At 45.4% G+C, this 21,227-nt stretch overlaps 1 protein-coding gene across 1 annotated transcript in view; it reads left to right on the top strand.

Annotated features, from left to right (window-relative positions):
• Positions 1–21,227, top strand: part of LOC308473041 (uncharacterized protein) — a 68,958-nt gene that overhangs the window by 30,011 nt on the left and 17,720 nt on the right. The window contains exons 7-17 of the mRNA XM_080998289.1: positions 59–186; positions 4,654–4,981; positions 5,603–5,721; positions 5,960–6,049; positions 7,570–7,696; positions 7,844–7,938; positions 8,877–9,033; positions 10,672–10,799; positions 17,760–17,839; positions 18,366–18,674; positions 19,992–20,132. Of these exons, the coding sequence (XP_080854415.1) occupies positions 59–186; positions 4,654–4,981; positions 5,603–5,721; positions 5,960–6,049; positions 7,570–7,696; positions 7,844–7,938; positions 8,877–9,033; positions 10,672–10,799; positions 17,760–17,839; positions 18,366–18,674; positions 19,992–20,132 (1,702 nt within the window). The remainder of the gene's footprint in view (positions 1–58; positions 187–4,653; positions 4,982–5,602; positions 5,722–5,959; positions 6,050–7,569; positions 7,697–7,843; positions 7,939–8,876; positions 9,034–10,671; positions 10,800–17,759; positions 17,840–18,365; positions 18,675–19,991; positions 20,133–21,227) is intronic.

The following is a 21,227-nucleotide window of genomic DNA, read 5'->3' as shown; positions in this document are numbered from 1 at the left end:
GCGTATGTAACCCGAGGTATCACTGTAGTGAGATTCATTTTTCATTGTTTCTTTATAGGTGCTGTGGGTGACTGGAAGACTTTGTTTACTGAAGCTCAGAGCCGGGAAATGGATTCAAAATTTGAAGAGTGCTTAGCAGGAACTAAACTGGGTGCAAAGCTAAAATATGACCAATATTGTAAATTTTAAACATTTGGATTTGGAGGTTAATATCTGAAGCCTTTCGATTAAGAATAAAATGATGTTTAAGTGCTAGATACATCTATGCACAGAAATTTTTTAAAAATGCTCTCAGTCTTTTTTGCTTTAAAAATATTGTAATCAAATCCTTAACATACTAAATGGGAAGAGCATGAAGACCTGCTATGAAATATATTTGGGGCGATTTTCCCCCATAGAAAGCGCCCTGCTGAGCTCCGCAAATATTATGTAATTTACATTTCCAGAAAATGGGGATTTTCCAAGTCAGAGGCAAATGAGAACAGGGTTTGCAAACTCTCAGAGGTAAATGAGAGCATAGCGTGCAAGTGTTTGTGATTCAGAATTGCTTCATCTTCTGCTATATAGCTTGTGCAACTTCTGGTCACACAGAAGCAAATCTGCCTTTTAAAAGGGGTTGTGACAAGACTGAGGCAGCCAACAAGATGGCCAAGAAAAAGTCAAGACTTGTGGAAAAATTAGAGAATCTTTTAGCTACGATTCAAGTGGAGGAGAATGAGGAGCTTCTGTTTACTTATAGTCTTTTTTGCTTTAAAATCATGTAATCAAATTCTTAACATACTAAATGGGAAGAGCATGAAGATCTGCTATGAAATATTTCTGGGGTGGTGATCTCTTCTTTAATGGTTATGTCCTATTTCAGAAGATATGCTGTACTTGTTTTTCCTTCTCAATCATATTATGGAGCCAACCCCCCTCCCCATCCCATTTTGGTATACGCAGTCTATGCCAATAACACTGACTCACCTTGCAGCAATGTTGCAGAGATGACGGAGGTACTCTCTGCAACATGCTTTATAAGCACCTATAATACTTAACATTTACTAATTTCAACAAAACATCTGTCCTCAAAGACAGTGATCCTAGTCCCACAGCTCACAACTGTCTACATGCACACCATACATTTAAAGCACATGGCTCCCCCAAAGAATCCTGGAAACTATGGTTTACACCTCACCACACTACATTTCCCAGCACCCTTAACAAACTGCAATTCCCAGGATTCTTTGAGGGGAAACCATGTGCTTTAAATGTATGGGCTGGATGTAGAATCACAGGTGCATTTAATTCTCACAGCAACTGGCAAAGGCGTAACTCCTGATAGAAGCTTACCAGGCAGTGCATGAGGCTCCTGAATGTTTGAATGGTCTTCACAGTAACAACAAATGTAGAAAGCTACCATGACAAAGTATGGCAGGTGTGGGGAATCGTTGACCCTCCAGATGTTGCTCCCACCATCCCTAGCCATTGGCTGTCCTTGCAGCAACATCTGAAAAGACAAACATTCCCCACACCTGAAGTAATGGCAGATTAAGCCACCTAACACTCTAGGGGTGCTCAGTGGCGTCGCAATGGGGGGGGGCCACGTGCCCCAGGTGCCATGTCTGGGGGGGGTGTCAAGTAGGAGGGGGTGTTAATTAATTTTATAACAAATGATTTTAGACTGTTGTTTATGCTGTACTTTTGTACTGTTTTATTGTTGTTAGCTGCCCTGAGTCTGGCTTCGGCTGGGGAGGGCGGGATATAAATAAAATTTATTATTATTATTATAGGAACCCTGCGGGGGCTTGCCATCGCGCAGCCACAGCCACATGTGGAGGATCCTCTGTTCGTGGCTGCAGCTGCGAGCAGAGGATCCCAGTACCGGCGGCAAACCGCTTTGTACAGCGCATGTGCAGCATCGCACGCATGTGCTGTATGTAACATGCGCTGTACGTAGTGATTTGCCACCCTGGGTGTCACGATGCCTTTGTTCGCCCCTGGGCATGCTGCTAAGATGGAAGACAGCTAAGATCCATAATTCCATTACTCAAGCCAGTTCTGGAAAACATTCACCCCTCCATTCATTTCTATGCCGCTTTATAATTTAAAGAAGAAGAAAACCTCCAAGAGGTTTACAGCCTACATCAAACCATCAAAAAAGCAATGCAAAATAAAACATTGCAGAGGAAAGTCAAGTTATAAAGCATGCATTCAAAGCAACATAATAAAATTAAGACATTACCATAACCGTTGCAAAATAACACTTTATTAAAGGGAGTCAGATAAAGTTAGATGACCAATGATTCAGTCTGGTATGCCCCCCCCCCCGATGCCTCTGAACCAGAACCCATTTTGAGGCGCAGTTATAAAAACAACCGAGGGTGGGGGCTCTGCTAGCGACCAAGCTGGGCGGTGACAAGACCAGGCCAGAAGCTCCAAGGATGGAACCAGTTTCTTTTGTTGGATGATATTCACCTAAAAAGTCCCACCAGTGGAAGCTGTGTGCAATGACTTCTGCCTGCAAAGCAAGGCTTTCCTCTGTCTCCTTCCCCCGCGCACCCCCATGCCCTTTCCAAAATTTGTTGGGGGGGGGGAGAATCAGGTGAAGGAGAGGAGGGATTGTTCTGTCTGGCAAACTAAAATGCTTGTGCTGATGGAACAATCTAAAGAGTGCGACATTGAATTTATTGTGTGTAGACTCTTCAGATATAAAAGCATGAGAAGAGTTACAGTTATATGCAGGCCAGTCTGACATATTGGCTAGCATAGCAGAATGTCTCACCAGATAAAGTGTGTTTTTAATTGTGTTTTTAATATTCTATTGCGAGCCACCCAGGTGTCTGGGAAAACCCAGCCAAATGGGCAGGGTATAAATTATTATTATTATTATTATTATTATTATTATTATTATTACTACTGTATTATGAAGAATATGTGTGAAGAGGAAATCAGCTGGGTTGTCTGAGAAATGCTTCTGCCAGGTTATAAATGTAATAACGGTGAGTAGAAAATGGCTACGGGATAATTTTGCTCTATGACATGGCCTTTAGGTATAAGTAATCATTAACTAGTTTTCAGCTTTTGCTCGGAAGACAAAAATATAACTTCATTGGTTATGGGGGGGGGGCGGGAGCAGCAACATCATATTTTGCTGTTCTCAGCATGTTGCCAATGAGATACAACCAATTTGATTTGCAAACCAGAATGTATTAATTCAAGAATATGGGACAAACATTCAGACCCAACCTTTCAGAATACAAGTCCTTACAAGGTGTCTTAGAGGTAAGAAAGATACATGTATAAAATCACAATATTAAAATATAGCAATCCACTTCCCACAGGGACGTTGACCACCAACTGCCCTGTTGGGAATGGGTTAAAGTTTAGCTGGAATAGGCCACCTAACACCCCCTTTCACAACTCCTTTGTCCCAAAAGGGGACTTAACAAAACCTTTGAAAGATTAACCTGATGAATGAAAATGCAGAATGTGGCCAGTTTCAGAGGAGGTTTGGTTTCCTTGAGAATATCTTAGTGACCTGCTATTTGGTAATCCTGTTATATTAAAGCTTTTTGATATGCTGAGAACTTCAGCTGTAAAGCAAACATGTTTTTTTAAGCGACTGGATGCTGTTACTCCCTCGCCAGTTTGATATATAGTTACCTTCAGACTTCTCCTTTTGCAAATACTATTTAACACTGCAAAGTATGCAGACTTGTTACCGTAATAAAAGTTTGTAAATGTACATGGCAACCCATAAGTACCGGTAGGTCATACTTAGTGTATATGTCTTACTCTCAGGCACTCCTTTACCTGGGAGTAAGTCACACTGAGCACAATAGGGCTTACTTCTGGGAGTCATATATATGTAGGGAGCACGGTTAATGTTTTAATTGTGAAAGATGGACTTTTTAATGTGTACCTACCAAAGTTCTGAGAGACAGGGGTTTCGATATTTTGTATTAAGAAATCCCAAATGTCTGAACAAACATTTAGTTTTATCCTATCTAGAAAGTAAAATAAAGCAGCCACATCTAATTTACCCTCTTTGGCAAAAAAGAGAAAGGGGGAAACAACTGGGTCTGATTGCAATTGGAAACAAACTATCAACCCGTAGCGAGCTGCTTCAGACCAAATAATTGCACCCACAGAAGAACTCGCATAAGCACAAATGCAGCTTTCTCTCCCTCCTCTCCTTGAATGCCCCTCAAATCTGGGCCTTTTTAGTTCCATCATCTTTGAAAGTGGGAAAGTGGCTGCAGAACTGCCAAACACATTTTTGCAAATAAGAATTTAAGTTCTCTGACTTGCCCAAGTTTAGTTCCAAGTTTATGTGCCTAGGACTGTGCCATGAAAGAATGCATTTTGCTTTGTGTTTTTCACCATGTTTATGGTGAAAGTTTGTGTCACAGGGTTCCCAAAGAATCCTAAAAGAAAAAAGGATGCACTCTAATACCATTAGCTACTTAACCTGTCAGAATGGTTTCAGTCTGCTTTTCTTCCCCTACAGAGCCTCTGGTGTTGCAATGTGAAGTGATTTTTCCTCTGAGAAAGCACCCTGCCCAGCCCTCAAATATTGTGTAATTTACACAGCCAGAAAATGGGGCTGTTCCAAGTCAGCGGCAAATGAGAACGAAGTTTGCAAACTCTCAGAGGTCAATGAGAGCATAGCGTGCGAGTGTTTGTGATTCAGAATTGCTTCCTCTTCTGCTATATACTTTTATTATACAACTTCTGATCACGCAGAAGCAAATCTGCCTTTTAAAAGGGGTTGTGACAAGACTGAGGCAGATCAACAAGATGGCCCAGAAAAAGACAAGTCTTGTGAAAATAATAGAGAATCTTTATGCTACGCTTAAAGTGGAGGAGAATGAGGAGCTGCTGTTTACTTACAGAGGAGTGCTGTATCCAAAACTTTGTAGTCCTGAGACCTTTGAAGCATTGGAAGCCATGGAAGCTAGGAAGGACGATAGGCTGATTGTTGCTTATCCAAAATGTGGTGAGTATCCAGCTTTTAATGGAATTAAAGGGGAATGGATTTGGTTACCAACTGATATCTGACCACATATGATCCGTATGTTTATTTCCCCCATGTAATCTGGATTTACAGTTTCCCTGTTTTGTTGAGCTTTTCATAAATGGTAAATGGGGGTTTTGTATGCAAAACCTGCAAACCTGAGCAGCTGACTCCACAATGAATAATAAGCTGTTGTGTGGAAGTGCCGTCTATTAAAGTTTGAACAAGGAAACCAATGTTTATTTGATACCCAAAATGAACTGGAATGGGTCCCAGGTGAATACATCTTGGGGTCCCTGAGCACCCCACAACAGCCATGAGCAGCGACTCAAGGCCCTCTTTTATGTGGAGAGGAGATGTGTACCTCATAAGTCCTTGGCTAAAGGGAAGTTCTCTTTCTGCAGTTTGTTCACAGCTTGCATGATGGCGACAGCTTTGTTGTGACTATCGTGTCATCACCTTGTGACCCACCTGCAGGTCCCAACCCACTGGTTGAAGACCTACGATTTAAGCCAACTGCCATATATGAACATGACTGTGCATTTGGTTGTGCAGCTTATGCTCTTGTGATTCATATATGTCTCATTTGCTTTTATGTTGCAGGTACTAACTGGGTGCTCCAAATGGTAAATGACATGGTAGCCGCAATCCCAAGTTACAAGGACTTACCACCACTAGAAAACCTACAAATGCTTGAATTTGGACTGCCCACAAAAGTTCAGGTAGGGTAAAGGGGCGAGGGAGACAAGTTAATACCTGGAATCAAAGAATTGTACAACTTGAAGAGACCCAAATGGTCATGTACTCCAAACCTCTTTGTATAGTTTGTTATTCTTCTTCTGTCAATATGTAAATCAAAACCCCCCCCCTTAATAAAGCTCAATAAAAAGAAGGGGAAAAACAACCCCTCTAGATCCTGAAACAACAACAAAGTTAACATTCCTCTAATTCTTATTCTAGGACATGGACAAACAGCCTTCTCCACGTATTTTTTCTACACATTTTCATTATGATAATATTCCCAAATCTTTTTTTGAGAATAAGGTGAAGGTAAGTGACTAGCTTCACTACTATTATGATTGCCTAATACTCTAACAGCATTTAATCACAATACTGAGTACTTAATATAGGTATCTTAATTTGACAGCTCTTGTCTTATTGTCAAAGCAAATTCTACATCCGTTGGCCTAAATCCAGGCTAACAGAGCATTCCAACCCTCCCTCGGACTGGGTTGAGGATTTGTGTGAGGACTGAGCAGAGTTGTTCCTCTGCGCGGATCTCCTGGCTGGTTTGGATTGCTCTCTCCTGCTTTGGCTTAGTTACTCATGACTAAACCCATTGATTTCAATAGGACTTAGGTACAACTAAATCTGGACCCACTGCATTCTTTGCATAGCTGGAGGCAAAGGTGCTGCTTTATCTGTAATCTCTGTGTGAGGTAAGGGACCTCTGAAACTGTTCTCTTCACATGCGGGTCTGTCACAGTTCTGTTTCAGGCATAGGCAAACTCGTCCCTCCATATGTTTTGAGACTACAATTCCCATCAACCCCGATGTCTGGTCCTGTTAGCTATGGATGTTGGGAGTTGTAGTCCCAAAACATTTGGACGGCTGAGTTTGCCTATGCCTGTTCTGTTTCATGAGCCAAACCATAGAATAATGTAGACAGTCTCCTTCCTCCGTCTTCTTCCTCAGAATTAGATACTCAGGTTTACCTGAGGGAAATTCCAAAGAGGGAACTATAAAGCAAAAGCCATCCCCCAAGTCTCTCCAAGGCAAAGTGTTATTGGAAGCAATATCTACTCTGCTAAACTTCCTGCCTTTTGTTGTGGCAGTCTGTTATGTCCCAGAAAAACAAGTCTCTCCCCACAACCAGTTTAAGCGAGATGGGCAAGAACAGAGAACATTTTAAGACACCAGCTTTTTCAGCATTTCCATTTCAGTTTGCACTGATATGTTACTTTCAGTACACTATGTCCGCAACCTATGTTCTGGGGATTGCACCTAATGCCAAAATTGCATATACTCAAAACACATTGGGTTCAATAGTAGTTGGGACTGTCGAAGTCATTTCCCCCAGAACCCTGCGCCCCCTTTTAATTTTTTAAAAAAATATTTTCCCACTTGCGTAAAGCTAAATGAGCTCAAGTTGCAGGCTTACTCTATATAAATACTGTTGACTTGCAACTTGTCTGCATTTAACTTGTGCAATAACAGATTTACTTGTATGGTGGCTGGCCATCATGCAATGAAACAAATTAAATGCACACAAGGGAGAGAGCTCCAAAGCACTTTTCCTGTCACAGAAAGAGATTTTAAGCTCTCAGCCTTTCTTATTGGGCTCTGGGAAGGTCTCGCATATGGGCTATGGGAGGCTCCTGGGAAAAACTGTGGAAGCCACATAGAGCTTGTCTGAGAGGCTCCCTTCCAGAGCAAGGCACGGAGCTTAAAAGCTCTGCCTTAGGTAGGGGCCAATGGCCTCTTTGATGTGTCAGCTCCAGAAAGTTAGAGATGTTTGCACAGGGGAGGTTCCAACAAAATCTAATATCTCTTTCTTTCTTTTTAAATAGATGTTGGTAGTATTTCGAAACCCCAAAGATGCCGCTGTATCCTATTACCATTTTTACAACAAAAACCCCTTTCTTCCAAATGTCAGCTCCTGGGATGATTTTTTTCAAAAGTTCATGAGTGGCGAAGGTAGGTTAGAAGTTCTCACTTTCTGTATTTCTGAAACTTCCCACAAAGTATTTGTGTAGAACTTCTGTTCAGATGAAAGGCAAACAAGTTTTGTATACCCCACTCCACACCCGGGATTTGAAATATGCTGTTTGCATTTCATTTCAGTTTGTTGGCAGTCCTACTTTGACCATGCTCTTGCTTGGGACAAACATATGGATGATGAAAATGTCATGATCATCACATTTGAAGAGCTGAAAGAAGTGAGCATTCTTTGAAATTGAGATAATGATTCTGTTGTGCATTCATTTTCCTTAGATGGCCTAATCAAGCTGTATGTGGAAATTCAGACAGGTGTATTGATGGTTGCTGAATTGGTAAAGGGAGGGGCATTGTTTTGCTTTTCTGTTTCTGCTCCCTTACCCCCCCCATTGCCTTTGGTTTTCTTTTCCTTAATAAACCTGTAGTTAATAATTATTAGAAATGCATTCATTTTTGACTGAGGTTTGGAAGTTCTTTCTCATCATGCTGCCAAGTACTTTCTGCTGTGTTTCTGCCAGTTTTATATTTTGACTTTTCTTCTGCCACAAGTATTTTTGTTAAGAGCATGAGTATTTTGTGTGTGTTTTGTTTTTTCCCTTTAGCAGGTTTGGATATTTTAAATGTTTTAAAATTAAAAAATAAATGGCGATCCTGCAGTTCATGAAATACTAAGCACACCAATATGCCAGTCTGATTAAGTATTGTGGTGTAATCTTTCTGGGTGTGCTCGTTCACAGGTTAACTAAGTTTATCAGAAGTAGTGTTCCAAACTTTTAATCATCTCAAACATTTCTGAGTTAAAAGGAATATAGATGATTGAACATGGCACACTGGAAATGGAAAAAAAAAATGGATAGCAGATATTTGTTGGGGGAATGCTTTTCAAGGAATATAAGTTACAGAAACAAATAGAAAGTTATAAATGATGCACCTTTGCTGTGACAATGTTTCTGTGCTTCCTTTCACGCTGCACTTATTTTGCTAATATCAGATGCACCTTTTTAGGGCAGTAAAGCACATACCTTACATTTATGAATATATTTATTCAGATGTTTAGCCTGCCCCATTCTTGAATCTTAGGGCTGATTCTAACTTAGAAATCTACCTTAGTAGCAATTATATTTATGAAGTCATAACTAACTTTATTGTTATTTTCCAGAATCTTCACGAAGGAGTGAAGCGAATAGCTGACTTTTATGAACTACCTCTGTCTGATGAAATGATTAAATCTGTTGCAGAGAACTCTACCTTCCAAGCAATGAGCAGTAAATCTGAAGAAACACATGGTCGGTTTGCTCCTGTCCTTTTCAGAAAAGGTACTGCAATATTGACTTTATGCCACTAGTTTGCAATGAATTCTGTTTCTTCCAGTAACACAAGCACCCTCTAGTGGTGCCATTTATGGAAAAAAACAAACCCAGGTCAATGCCTAGAAAATAGTTTTGACCCATTTCCTTCTTTCTCTCTCCCATCCCACATATAGAACCAACGTTCAAAAGAACTAAGAACCCTTATAAAGCCTCTGTAAGGCCATTCTCATTTTCTTGCTATCATTAGAACAAGGACGTCTTATGGTCCACAATAGTTTACACATGTCATACTTTAAATAGGCAAATTAGTCTGCAAAAGTAGAAGCTACTTGTGCTGTGACATCACAGTTTTCTGTATTCTCTCCTACCAATGATATCCAACTATGTAGAGCAGGCTTCCTCAACCTCAGCCCTCCAGATGTTTTGAGACTACAGTTCCCATCATCCCTGACCACTGGTCCTGCTAGCTAGGGATTATGGCAGTTGTAGGCCAAAAACATCCAGAGGGCCGAGGTTGAGGAAGCCTGATGTAGAGTAAGAGGCATAAAAACCATGAGCCCAGGGCAGCTCATGTTTTATTATGTCAATAATCAAACAAGACAGTTAAACTCTGAATAGTGGTCTAAGTGATCTGGGAGTTGGTGGTCCTATTGAACTTGAAAGTTTCTAAGTGGACAAGCATAGGACTGCACAGTGGGATAGTTGGAATTCAGTGGGGCTTATTTGCAAGTAGGTTGGGATAGAAATAATGCCTAAGTGCTCTAAGTGTAAACCAATTAGCCACAGTATAAATTACTTTATACTATATGTGTAATTTAAACAACACTATTATTTACAATACTACCACATCACGTTTCTTTAACCAGAACCATTTTGACAGGGATAAGCTTCCAATTTTGTTTTTGTTTTTCCATTGGTTTCAGACAACATAATATTTCCACAGATCAAGGCAAGCTTCTCTACTCTTTCTCGTGTTTGCATTTTTCATGATTAGTGTCAGACTACCTGCCCCCCCTTCAAAAAAAAAAAGAATAGGTTTTTTTAACCTGTTGCAAAGATAGGAGACATCTGCAGCAGGCGAGATGGTTTGAGAGTTCTACAAGTTTACAATATACTGAAATTATAATTATGATAAATTCTCTTATATAGCTACTAGAAGAGTAGCCGGTGCATAACAAGGAAGTTAAAATGATATTTTTAAAATTTTGCCTTGAAAACATGTCAGCCATCATGCTAAGATAATATATTTTAGGATGCTTGTGTGTGTGTGCTTCTTTTAATTCTCAAAAATCTCTTAGGCTTGTCTTGGGAGGAAAAGCTGTGTTTCAATAATGCTGCTGCTGCTGCTACTGATGTTAAAGAAACAGAAATATTTAAAAAGAAAACCTTGCAGCTGCACGCACATGCACATATATACCCCTCAAATGATTCTGTCACTCTTCACATCTCCAAACAGCTCATTCTGATGCAACCTAGTAATTCCCTTCCTTGGTTACTCCCAAGAAAGGGTGCATAGTGTTGCAGAATGAGAAGTATGACAATACAGCCATCTGCTTCAACATTCCAAAATCATAAATCTGATCTGTAAACCTCTATATAGGAAGGCATAAAGAGTGAGATTCATTTTTCATTGTTTCTTAATAGGTGCTGTGGGTGATTGGAAGACTTTGTTCACTGAGGCTCAGAGCCGGGAAATGGATGCAAAATTTGAAGAGTGCTTAGCAGGAACTAAACTGGGTGCAAAGCTAAAATATGACCAATATTGTAAATTTTAAACCTTGGATGTGGAGGCTATTATCTGAAGCCTTTTGATTAAGAATAAAATAATGTTTAAGTGCTGGAGACATTTATGAACAGAAAATAAATAAAATGTTCTCAGTCTTTCTTGCTTTAAAATCATGTACTCAAATTCCTAACATACTAAATGGCGACAGCATGGAGATCAACACATATGTGTTATGAAGTATTTCTGGGGTGGTGATCTCTTCTTTAATGGCTTTGTCCTACTTCAAAACATATGCTGTACTTGTTTTACATTCTCAATCATACAGTGGTTAAGTACTTAATTCGTTCCAGAGGTCCGTTCTTAACCTGAAACTGTTCTTAACCTGAAGCACCACTTTTGTGAGATAAGATGGCGCCCAGCACTCTTCCCCTGTGCCGAGGGACGCCTGTGCCGATAGAAAAAACTTGAGCTCTTATTGAAGCTCTTAGCAGTGGTAGAAAGTGTTGCCTTGTGTGTGGATAATAAATCAGACTGAACGCAGGCTTCTTGCTAATCTCTAACAGCCTTTAATGTGAAGAAAAACATCATAAATCAGTCCCGGCGAGAGAGCAGACATCCTTCTCGCCTCTCAGCCAAAAACGAAAAGGAAACTCACATACAAAGAAAGATTCCCATATGTGAACCAAACCACGCCTCAGAATGTGAGAAGTCACACAGAACTGTTTAACCCTGTAAGTTCTGATTCTCCTCAACCCCCCTCTCGTCTCGCATCCTGAGGGAAACTGTGAGTATAACTCATCCCAAACACAACCCTTCACAGAACTCCCCATGTCGCTGGAAGGTCAAGGGTTTGGTAAACCCATCAGCTAGGTTCTGCCGGCTCGAACAATACTTGAGCCGTATCCAACCTGCTTGGACACTCTGACATACATTCTGGAAACGTATGTCCAAACGCTTGGTTCTGGACTTGAACTGTCCAGATTCTGCCAACCTAAGACAAGGTTGATTGTCTCCCCAAACAGTTATGGGCAAGCAACAATCCCCACAGATCTCTTGGATCAAGCACCGGTAGAAGTCCAACTCCCTGCACAAATCCGACAACGCACTGAACTCAGCCTCAGTGGAAGAAAGTGCAATAAGACTTTGCTTCCGGGACTTCCACCCAACCAGGGATTCCCCGAACTTTACCACCAGCCCAGACACAGACTTCCTGTCCCCAAGAGATGCCCAATCGCTGTCACTCCAGCACGTAAGCCGTGCATCACCTTCAGCTGACAACGTGAGGCAAAACTCTTTGGTATCCTGCAAATACCTCAACACTCTCTTGATGCCTTGCCAGGCATTCACACTGGGCTTTGTAGCCTCCCTGATGAGCAGATTCACAGCAAACGCTATGTCTGGTCTGCTCCACTGAGAGAGATACAACAGACTCCCTAGCGCTGACTGAAACACCTCAGGGTTTTGGAACTCAGAACGCTCCCCAAGCTGACTGTCTTTCACGAAGTTGGTCTCCATGGGCGTTCTGACCCCTGCACAGTCAGACATCCGGAACTTCTCAAGCAACTGCTCAATCTTGCCTTTCTGACTGAGCAAGAAACTCCCGTTCTCAGACCTGTCTATCCTAACGCCTAGATAAACCTAAACGGGACCAAGGTTTTTGAGCTTAAACTTCTTACCAAGCTCTTTGGCAAAACCTTGCACCTGTCTACCTGTCTGTGCCATGTACAGAATATCATCTACAAACACCAGAATCGCTTCCTGTGTCTCTCCTGACCCCTTCAGGTACAGGCAACTGTCTGCAAGACTCTTCTGGAAACCCAAACTTTCCAGAGCTTCATTCAGGCACATGTTCCAATTTCTGGCTGACTGTTTCAAACCATAAATTGACTTGTCCAGCTTCCACACAACACCTGGCTCATTGCCCTCAAACCCTGGAGGAGGTAACATGTACAGATCCTCCTTCAGATCCGAGTTCAAATAAGCCACATCCACATCAAAGTGGTGCACTTGGTGCCCTCTTTGAGCAGCTACTGCTAAAAGCACGCGCAGAGTCTCACTCCGGGACGTAGGAGCATACACCTCGGTGTAATGCAGCCCCCTTCTCTGCATGAACCCTCTGGCTACAAGCCTCGCCTTGTATTGTGGTTCTCCAGACGCTGTGGGCTTAATCCTGTAAACCCAATGACAGCTCACGGCCTGCTTGCCCTCTGGCAGCTTCGTGGTGGAGAACACACCTAAGGACCTCATTGAGTTCAACTCCTTTCCCATTGCCTCTTACCACTTCCTGGTTTCCGCTTCAGGCAACTGTTGAACCTCCTCAAAACTCTCAGGTTCGCACTGCGCTAAACCAACCCACACGCTGGTGACCTCAAACCTCTCAGGTGGTACCCCCTTTGTAGTGCGTGCGGCACGTCTGAGCACTGTCTCAGGTGCTCCCTCTGACCCACTGGGGCCAGCAAGTGTGTCCTTGTTATCAGAAGACTCCCCCTCTGACTTACTGCGTCTTCTGGCCTTCTGCACTTGACTAACAGGAGACGAAGGCTCACTCTTGGGCTCTCTTTTAACAACCTGTGGAGATGCCCCTCCCTGTTCTTGACCCTGATCAGAGACCTGGTCCTCATCAACAGGTTCAGCTTCTAACTCTCCCTCCTCAGCAGAATCAGACAGACACTCTGAGAGAACGTCAGGATTCGCATGGATCCTTGACCACCCACTCTGCTCACAGAACTCAGCACTCCTGCTGACTAGAATCCTGGACTGATCGCCTTCTGGATAGGCAAACCTCCACCCTTTTGTCCCAGGCTCGTACCCACAAAAGATCATTTTCCGGGACCTCGGGTCACCTTTCTTGCGTTGAGCCTTTGGCACAAGCACCCAAGCTTCGCAACCAAACACACGGAAGAAATGCACCTTGGGCTTCTTCCGGTGCAGCAGAAAATAGGGCACGTCTCCTACAACAGAGCTATAGGACCTGTTCAAAGTGAAGCTAGCAGCTTTCCAAGCTTCGCCCCAAAAGCTCTGAGGCAAACCAGAATCAAACAGTAGAGCGTCAGCTGCCTCAGCTAGCGTTTTGTTCCTGTGCTCTGCTACACCATTCTCCTGAGGAGAAAAAGCAACCGTCAACCTGTGACTTATCCCCTTCTGGCGGAAGAAACTCTGCAGAGCAGACCCGGTGAACTCTCCACCTCGGTCACTCTGAAAGCTCTGCACCTTGGTGGAAAACTGTAGTTCCACCGCCGCAACCCAGTCTTTGATCAGTTGCGCTGCCTCGCTTTTCCGTTTAAGCGAGAAGACCCAGCTGTTCCTCGAAAAATCATCTGTCAGCGTGAGCGCATACCTGGCTCCGCCCAGACTCGGCACTGGCATGGGTCCACAAAGGTCTGTATGCACAAGCTCAAAAGGCCTTGTGGTTACCCTCTCCGATCTGGGATAACTGCACCTTTTTATCTTTGCTCTTTTGCATGCCCTACAATCCAAAAATGTATCACATGCTTTCATCTTGCGACCCTCAGTGCATTCCGGCAACTTCTGGATATATTTCCAACAGCTATGCGACATTCTCCTGTGCCACAAGTGAGCACACGAATCATGTGTGGGAACGTTAGCACACTGCGCCTGTGCTGTCTCAGCGTCCCCCTTACCCTCCAGAGGTGTCTCCAGAACAAAGAGGTTGTTCTGACATGCAACATTGACCAGTTGTTTCCCACCCCTGGAAATAGAACAGACATCATTTTCAAAGCAAACCTTATAACCCTCCTTTACAAGAGCAGATACAGATAAAAGACAACACTTCATTCCTGGCACAACGTAGCTCTGCCTGTAAAAAAGAAACAAACACATTGCCAACAATGGTTAATTGTCTCTGTGAGCCATCAGCAAGAGTGACTGTTTTCCCAGTTGAAACAGCCCTGCAGTTCCACATTTCATCAGGTGATGGCTGGCTCCTGAGTCGATGACCCAACGCAGCATGCTGCCCTCACTGGAGTTGTCCCTTAGGTTGCCATAGAGGCAGCTAGGCGATAAGAAGAACCGTCCTTCTCACTTCCTCTGTCACGTCCTCCCTTCGCATTCCCACGCTGGCCTCCTCTCCTAGACTGGCTGCCATGGAAACCTGGCTGGCTGCCACGAGGACTTGGCTGACTGCCATGGGAAGCGACCTTGGAGACATCCTGCCCGGCCTCTCTGGCTCTCCTCGGACAGGACCGACGCAGATGGTCAAGAGACCCGCAGACAAAACAATGACGAGTGGAAAAAGCCTGAACTGTGCCTTCTGGCTTGGCCCCCCCTCTGTTACCGGCAGGGCACCCTGAGCCAGCTCGGCCCTCTCTGAGACGGCGTTCCTCCTCGTCACACAAACGACCAGTCACATACTGCAGCGTAAGATCCGCTGGATTCATCGATTCCAAAGTTAGACACAAATTGTCATAACTTTTGTCCAAAAAGCTGAGCAAAATATAAACTTTCAGTTCCTCAGTAAAGTTGACTTGCAACAGTCTCAGCTTGTTGAAAACAGAGAGCATCTTAGTCACATGCTGTCTGATGCTATCACCAGGACGCAGCTTCAGCTCAAACAAGCTTCTGGTGGTGTGGATCTTTGCCCCAGCTGTGGTCCTGTGGTGCACTCTCTCTAGTGCCTGGTAGGCCTCCTGGGCAGTCTCAAGACCCTCCACCAAAGGTAGCTGTGAGCCCTCCAAACTGAGCACTATAGCTCCTAGGGCTTTCTGGTCTTTCCTCTGTGAGGCTTGGGCAGCTGCAACAACCGCTGCTGCAGCTCCGGCTGGAGCTTGCTGTGGGGGCCCTTGGGTTGCCTCCCACAGACCCTTGGCTACCAGCCAGGCCTTCAGTTTCCTTGACCACTCTTCCCAGTTGCTCCCATTTAACTTTTCAAAGGGGACTGAGAATGACTCCTGTCCATCTGCCATTTTCTCCCCCGGGGCTAAGCTTACTCACGTAACAGCAGCTCCTCTTGGCACCCGGTCCTGAAGATGAGATCCTCCCCAGCAAGCTTCCCTGCCTCAAACGTTAGGCAGGAGCTCCAGCTGGCTCCCACACACACAGGCACAACGTGGCAACAGCGTCCAAAGCTTGGCTAGCTCCCATAACCTGTGAGATAAGATGGCGCCCGGCACTCTTCCCCTGTGCCGAGGGACGCCTGTGCTGATAGAAAAAACTTGAGCTCTTATTGAAGCTCTTAGCAGAGTTCTTAGCAGTGGTAGAAAGTGTTGCCTTGTGTGTGGATAATAAATCAGACTGAACGCAGGCTTCTTGCTAATCTCTAACAGCCTTTAATGTGAAGAAAAACATCATAAATCAGTCCCGGCGAGAGAGCAGACATCCTTCTCGCCTCTCAGCCAAAAACGAAAAGGAAACTCACACACAAAGAAAGATTCCCGTATGTGAACCAAACCACGCCTCAGAATGTGAGACGTCACACAGAACTGTTTAACCCTGTAAGTTCTGATTCTCCTCACACACTTTAGCTAATGGGGCCTCCTGCTGCTGCCGCGCCGCCAAAGCACGATTTCTGTTCTCATCCTGAAGCAAAGTTCTTAACCTGAAACACTATTTCTGGGTTAGCGGAGTCTGTAACCTGAAGCGTATGTTACCTGAAGCGTATGTAACCCGAGGTACCACTGTTTTGTGGAGCCAAAACCCACTGTCCCATTTTGGTATACGCAGTCTATGCCAATAACACTGACTCAACTGGCAGCAATGTTGCAAAGATGACTGATGTACTCTCTGCAACATGCTTTATAAGCACTTACTGTATAATACTTAACATTTACCGTATTTTTCTCTCTATAAGACGCACCAGACCACAAGACGCACCTAGTTTTTGGAGGAGGAAAACAAGAAAAAAAATATTCTGAATCTAAGAAGCCAGAACAGCAAGAGGGATTGCTGCGCAGTGAAAGCAGCAATCCCTCTTGCTGTTCTGGCTTCTGGGATAGCTGCGCAGCCTGCATTCACTCCATAACACACACACACATTTCCCCTTACTTTTTAGGAGGGAAAAAGTGAGTCTTATAGAGCAAAAAATACGGTACTTATTTCAACAAAACATCTGTCCTCAAAGACAGCGATCCTAGTCCCACATCTCACAACTGTCTACGTGCACACCAGACATTTAAAGCACATGGCTCCCCCAAAGAATCCTGGGAATTGCAGTTTGTTAAGGGTGCTGGGAAATGTAGTGTGGTGAGGTGTAAACCATAGTTTCCAGGATTCTTTGAGGGAGCCATGTGCTTTAAATGTATGGGCTGGATGTAGAATCGCAGGTGCATTTAATTCTCACAGCAACTGGCAAAGGCGTAACTCCTGATAGAAGCTTACCAGGCAGTGCATGAGGCTCCTGAATGTTTGATTGGTCTTCACAGTAACAACAAATGTAGAAAGCTACCATGACAAAGTATGGCAGGTGTGGGGAATTGTTGACCCTCCAGATGTTGCTCCCACCATCCCTAGCCATTGGCTGTCCTTGCAGCAACATCTGAAAAGACAAACATTCCCCATACCTGAAGTAGGGAAACAAAGGCATTCTGTGCATGCTCAGAGGCACTTCTCTGTATTTCACTCTTTCAAGCTCAGCTCAGATATGATAAACATGTGTTAGGTTTCAGCCTCTAGTAAATAATATCTTAAAGTAAGCCTTGTATCAATCTTGTATCAATCTGGCTTTGCCATTAGATGACACTGACAGGTTTTTTAACCAATTCTCACTGACCCAGTTACTAGCACAATTACATTCTGGGACTGATTCTTCTAGTTTCCTTCGCAGTTAGACCTAACAGTACCATTACAATACTGTATATTACAACCCTTCAAGGCTTGTACCAGATACGTATACGTTGCAACCTGAAGCACAGTTCTAACCATGTTTAATCATCCCATTGACTTCATTGGGTCTTACTCCCAGGTTAATTGGGGTTAGGACTGTGGCTTGAGTTGTTCAACCTCTACTGATACATGATTATCATTGTTCATGGTCTTGGGTATGAATTTGAAGGCACATGAAATAGCGACATTATGGAAACTGAGACGTGGGACTGGCGAACGTCAGAACAGGAGATCACCTGGGAACCCCAGGTGCAGTTTTTTGTCCCCCCCTGCTCAGTGTCTGCTGTCCTGGGCTCCTTTGGGAGGAAGGGCAGGGTATAAATCAAACAAATAATAACAATTCACATTAGTCGAGCCTTGAAATTGAGGCATGGGTCTGCTCAATGCCAGATTAAGCCACCTGACACCCTAGGCGTGGAAGACAGCTAGGATCCCTAATGCCATTACTCAAGCCAGTTTTGGCAAAACATTCATCCATTCATTTCTATGCCGCTTTATAATTCTAAGAAGAAGAAGAAATCTCCAAGAGGTTTACAGCCCACATCAAACTACCAGAGAAAGCAATGCAAAATAAAACACTGCAGAGGAAAGTCAAGTTATAAAGCAAGCATTCAAACAATAAAACGAAGGCATCACCACAACCGTTGCAAAATAACACTTTATGAAAGGGAGTCAGATAAAGTTGGATGACGAATGATTCAGTCAGGTATGCCCCCCCCCCCATGCCTCTGAACCAGAACCCCTTTTGAGAGGCGGAGTTATAAAATCAACCAAGAAGGCGGGAGGGAACTCTCCGAGCGACCAGGCTGGGCGGTGAGGAGACCAGGCCGGAAGTTCCAAAGCCGACACGTTCCCGGTACCGCCAGCGGCGCGTTTCAGTTTCGATTCTCCGCGGTGGCCGCCTGTGCCGGGGAAGGAGCGGAGCCCGCTTGCTGCAGGGAAACGAAAGCGGAGCAGCAGCGCTTCCCGCAGACGGACGAGTCTCCCTCTCGGAAGCAGTCGTCTGCAGAGGGGGCTCCGCCGCTCTTGGCCCGGACTTGTCCCAAGGGAGAAGCAGCTGCCCACCGACCACCCAGTGGCGCCGGTGAGTACGCCGAGGTGGTCCTGACCCCGCTGACGGGAGGCGTCCAAAAGTCGGCGCCCCGGGGCGGGGGCGCGGGAGGAATCCCACCCGATTCCTACTCGTGCCAGCCTGCTTAGTTCCAGCGGGGCTCCTTCCGAGGACGTGGGCTTTGGGCCGAGGCAGGTGGCCGCCTTGCAGGGGCGCGCCGAGAGGGGGGTTTCTTGCCCGGGCAGAAAAACAGTTACTTTGTGGTCCATTGCCCCTTTGCTGCCAGGGAGGGCGAGAAGCACTTCTGGAAGGTTCTTTGCCAAATACTTTTCACGGCCTCGCCCCTTGACTTGGGCAGGAAGGGAGAAGGGCGCGCCGCTGTGCCCCAGGGCAGGCGGTCCTCCTGTGAAGAGCATTGCGGCCGCTTTGGCCAGCCTGGGTCCAGGGGACGGCGCGGGTGACCCAGCTTGGCTTTCCCCCTGCAAGTTTGTTTTGGCCACAGCGTCACCAGTCACCGGGCGCTGTGTTCCTTATCAGTTGGTTCACCATGTCCCAGGTCACAGAAAAGCGAGTCAGCGTTTGAGTTAATCTGAACTCTTAGGCTGGATCGATAGAATTGTCGAGTTCGACGGGGCCACGAGGGTCATCTAGTCCAACTCCCTGCAATGCAAGAATCCTTTTGCCCAGCGTGGGGCTTGAACCCACCACCCTGAGATTCAGAGTCTCACGCTCTACCAGCTGAGCTATGCCTGCAGCTGCTCAGTAATAAGGAAAGGGAAGGTTGAAAATTGCCTATTGAGAAGTTTGTAATAGAATTTTTCTTCTTGGCATCTAAGGTCTTCTCTGCATTCTTCCCATAGAGCTGCTGACAAGCTTTCTGATAGGGGAATAGGGAGAGTGTTGTAGGGGCTCCTGTGATGTTATGTTTAGAGGGAGCAGAGAGAGCCACTCTCCTGCCCCTTTTGGCCCCACCACACGGACTAGCAGATTGGCGCTAGTCTGGGTGGTGGTGGGGCAAAAGAAGTGTGAGAGAGTCGCTGTTCATTTCTTTTCTTGGGGAAATGCCTTTGCTTCCACTCCCAGTTTCCCAGTTGGAACGCTTCTGAGCAGCTTCCAGTTCTACAGTTCTTTGATTCTACGATTCTGTGTTTGTGTTGGGCCTCCTGGGGAAGTGGTGGTGGAAACCACTGTTGTGTACCACCAGTGCCATGGTGTGAATGGGGGTGTGGTGTTCCCCACAGTCTCTTTTCCAAAGTGCTCTGGTTTTCCCCCTGGTTTCTGTACTTATAACATAAGGGGGGTGGGGAGTGTTGTTAATAATACAGTGTTCCTTCTTCGAATTTATTTCAGTTTCCTAGCCTGTACCAAAATGGCAGACAACCAAGCTGTTCCAAGAATGTACATGGCGAAACTTAATGAGTATTGTCAGAGAAAACGCTTACGATTGGACTATAAGGATCTTGGTTTTGATGGCCCATCTCATAATCCTGTGTAAGTGGATGAGGAATGCTGGGAAGTGGGGACAGGGAGGAGTGAGGAAATTCACACTTCCCTCCAGATGTGTTTTATGCAAAAACTAAACAGGGCAGGAATATTGGTATGGCAACTAAATTAAAGGATCAGGTTTTTTTATGGCCTTTCCCCCAGACCTATGTTAAGTCCTTCCCAGTTTACCGTATTTTTCGTCCTATAGGGCGCACCGGCCCATAGGACGCACCTCGTTTTTTTTTGGGGGGGGGGAGAAATGAATAAAAAAAATTATCCCCCCCCCCGCCGCGGCTGCCGCCCCAAGCCTTGTGCACACGTGCCCAAAGCATGGGGCACCCTCCGGAGGGCTCCGCGTGCTTCGGGCTGCAGGCTGCCGCCCCAAGCCTCGCGCGCTCGGCGGGACCTCCCGCCGGGCGTGCAAGGCTTGCAGACACTCGCCCAAAGCACGGGGAGCCCTCCGGAGGGCTCCCTGTGCTTCGGGCGACAGGCTGCCACCCCAAGCCTCGCGCGCTCGGCGGGACCTCCTGCCGGGCGCAAGGCTTGCAGACACTCGCCCGAAGCACGGGGACCCCTCCGGAGGGCTCCCCGTGCTTCGGGCGACAGGCTGCCGCCCCAAGCCTTGCGTGCTCGGCGGGACCTCCTGCTGGGCGCGCAAGGCTTGCGGACACTCGCCGGGGCTGCAGGCTGCTGCCCGCAAGCCTTGTGAGCCCGCGGGAACTCCCACCGGGCTTGCAAGGCTTGCGGATAGCTTCCTGAAGCCTGGAGAGCGAGAGGGGTCGGTGCACATTGATGCCTCTCGCTCTCCAGGCTTCAGCGAAAGCCTGCATTCGCCCCATAGGATGCACACACATTTCCCCTTCATTTTTGGAGGGGAAAAAGTGCGTCCTATGGGGCGAAAAATACGGTACTTCTGTACAATTGAAACACTTCCTTAACCATCCCAGTTTCTTGGTCCACTAAGATTTTCCAACTCAAGAGATAAAGCATAACATAGGACCAGGCTTCCCCCACCCCCAAGACCTGACATTGCATTTTGTTTCTCATTCCAATTATAAGGGTGGGAGAAAGTAGTGCATTTTCTGTGCTGTTTTGCTTCGT

The sequence above is a fragment of the Podarcis pityusensis genome, assembly GCF_964106645.2.
Source record: "Podarcis pityusensis genome assembly, chromosome: 3".
Lineage (NCBI taxonomy): Eukaryota > Metazoa > Chordata > Lepidosauria > Squamata > Lacertidae > Podarcis > Podarcis pityusensis.
Note: the sequence above shows the minus strand (reverse complement) of the source record. Positions and strands in the feature narration are given on the sequence as shown.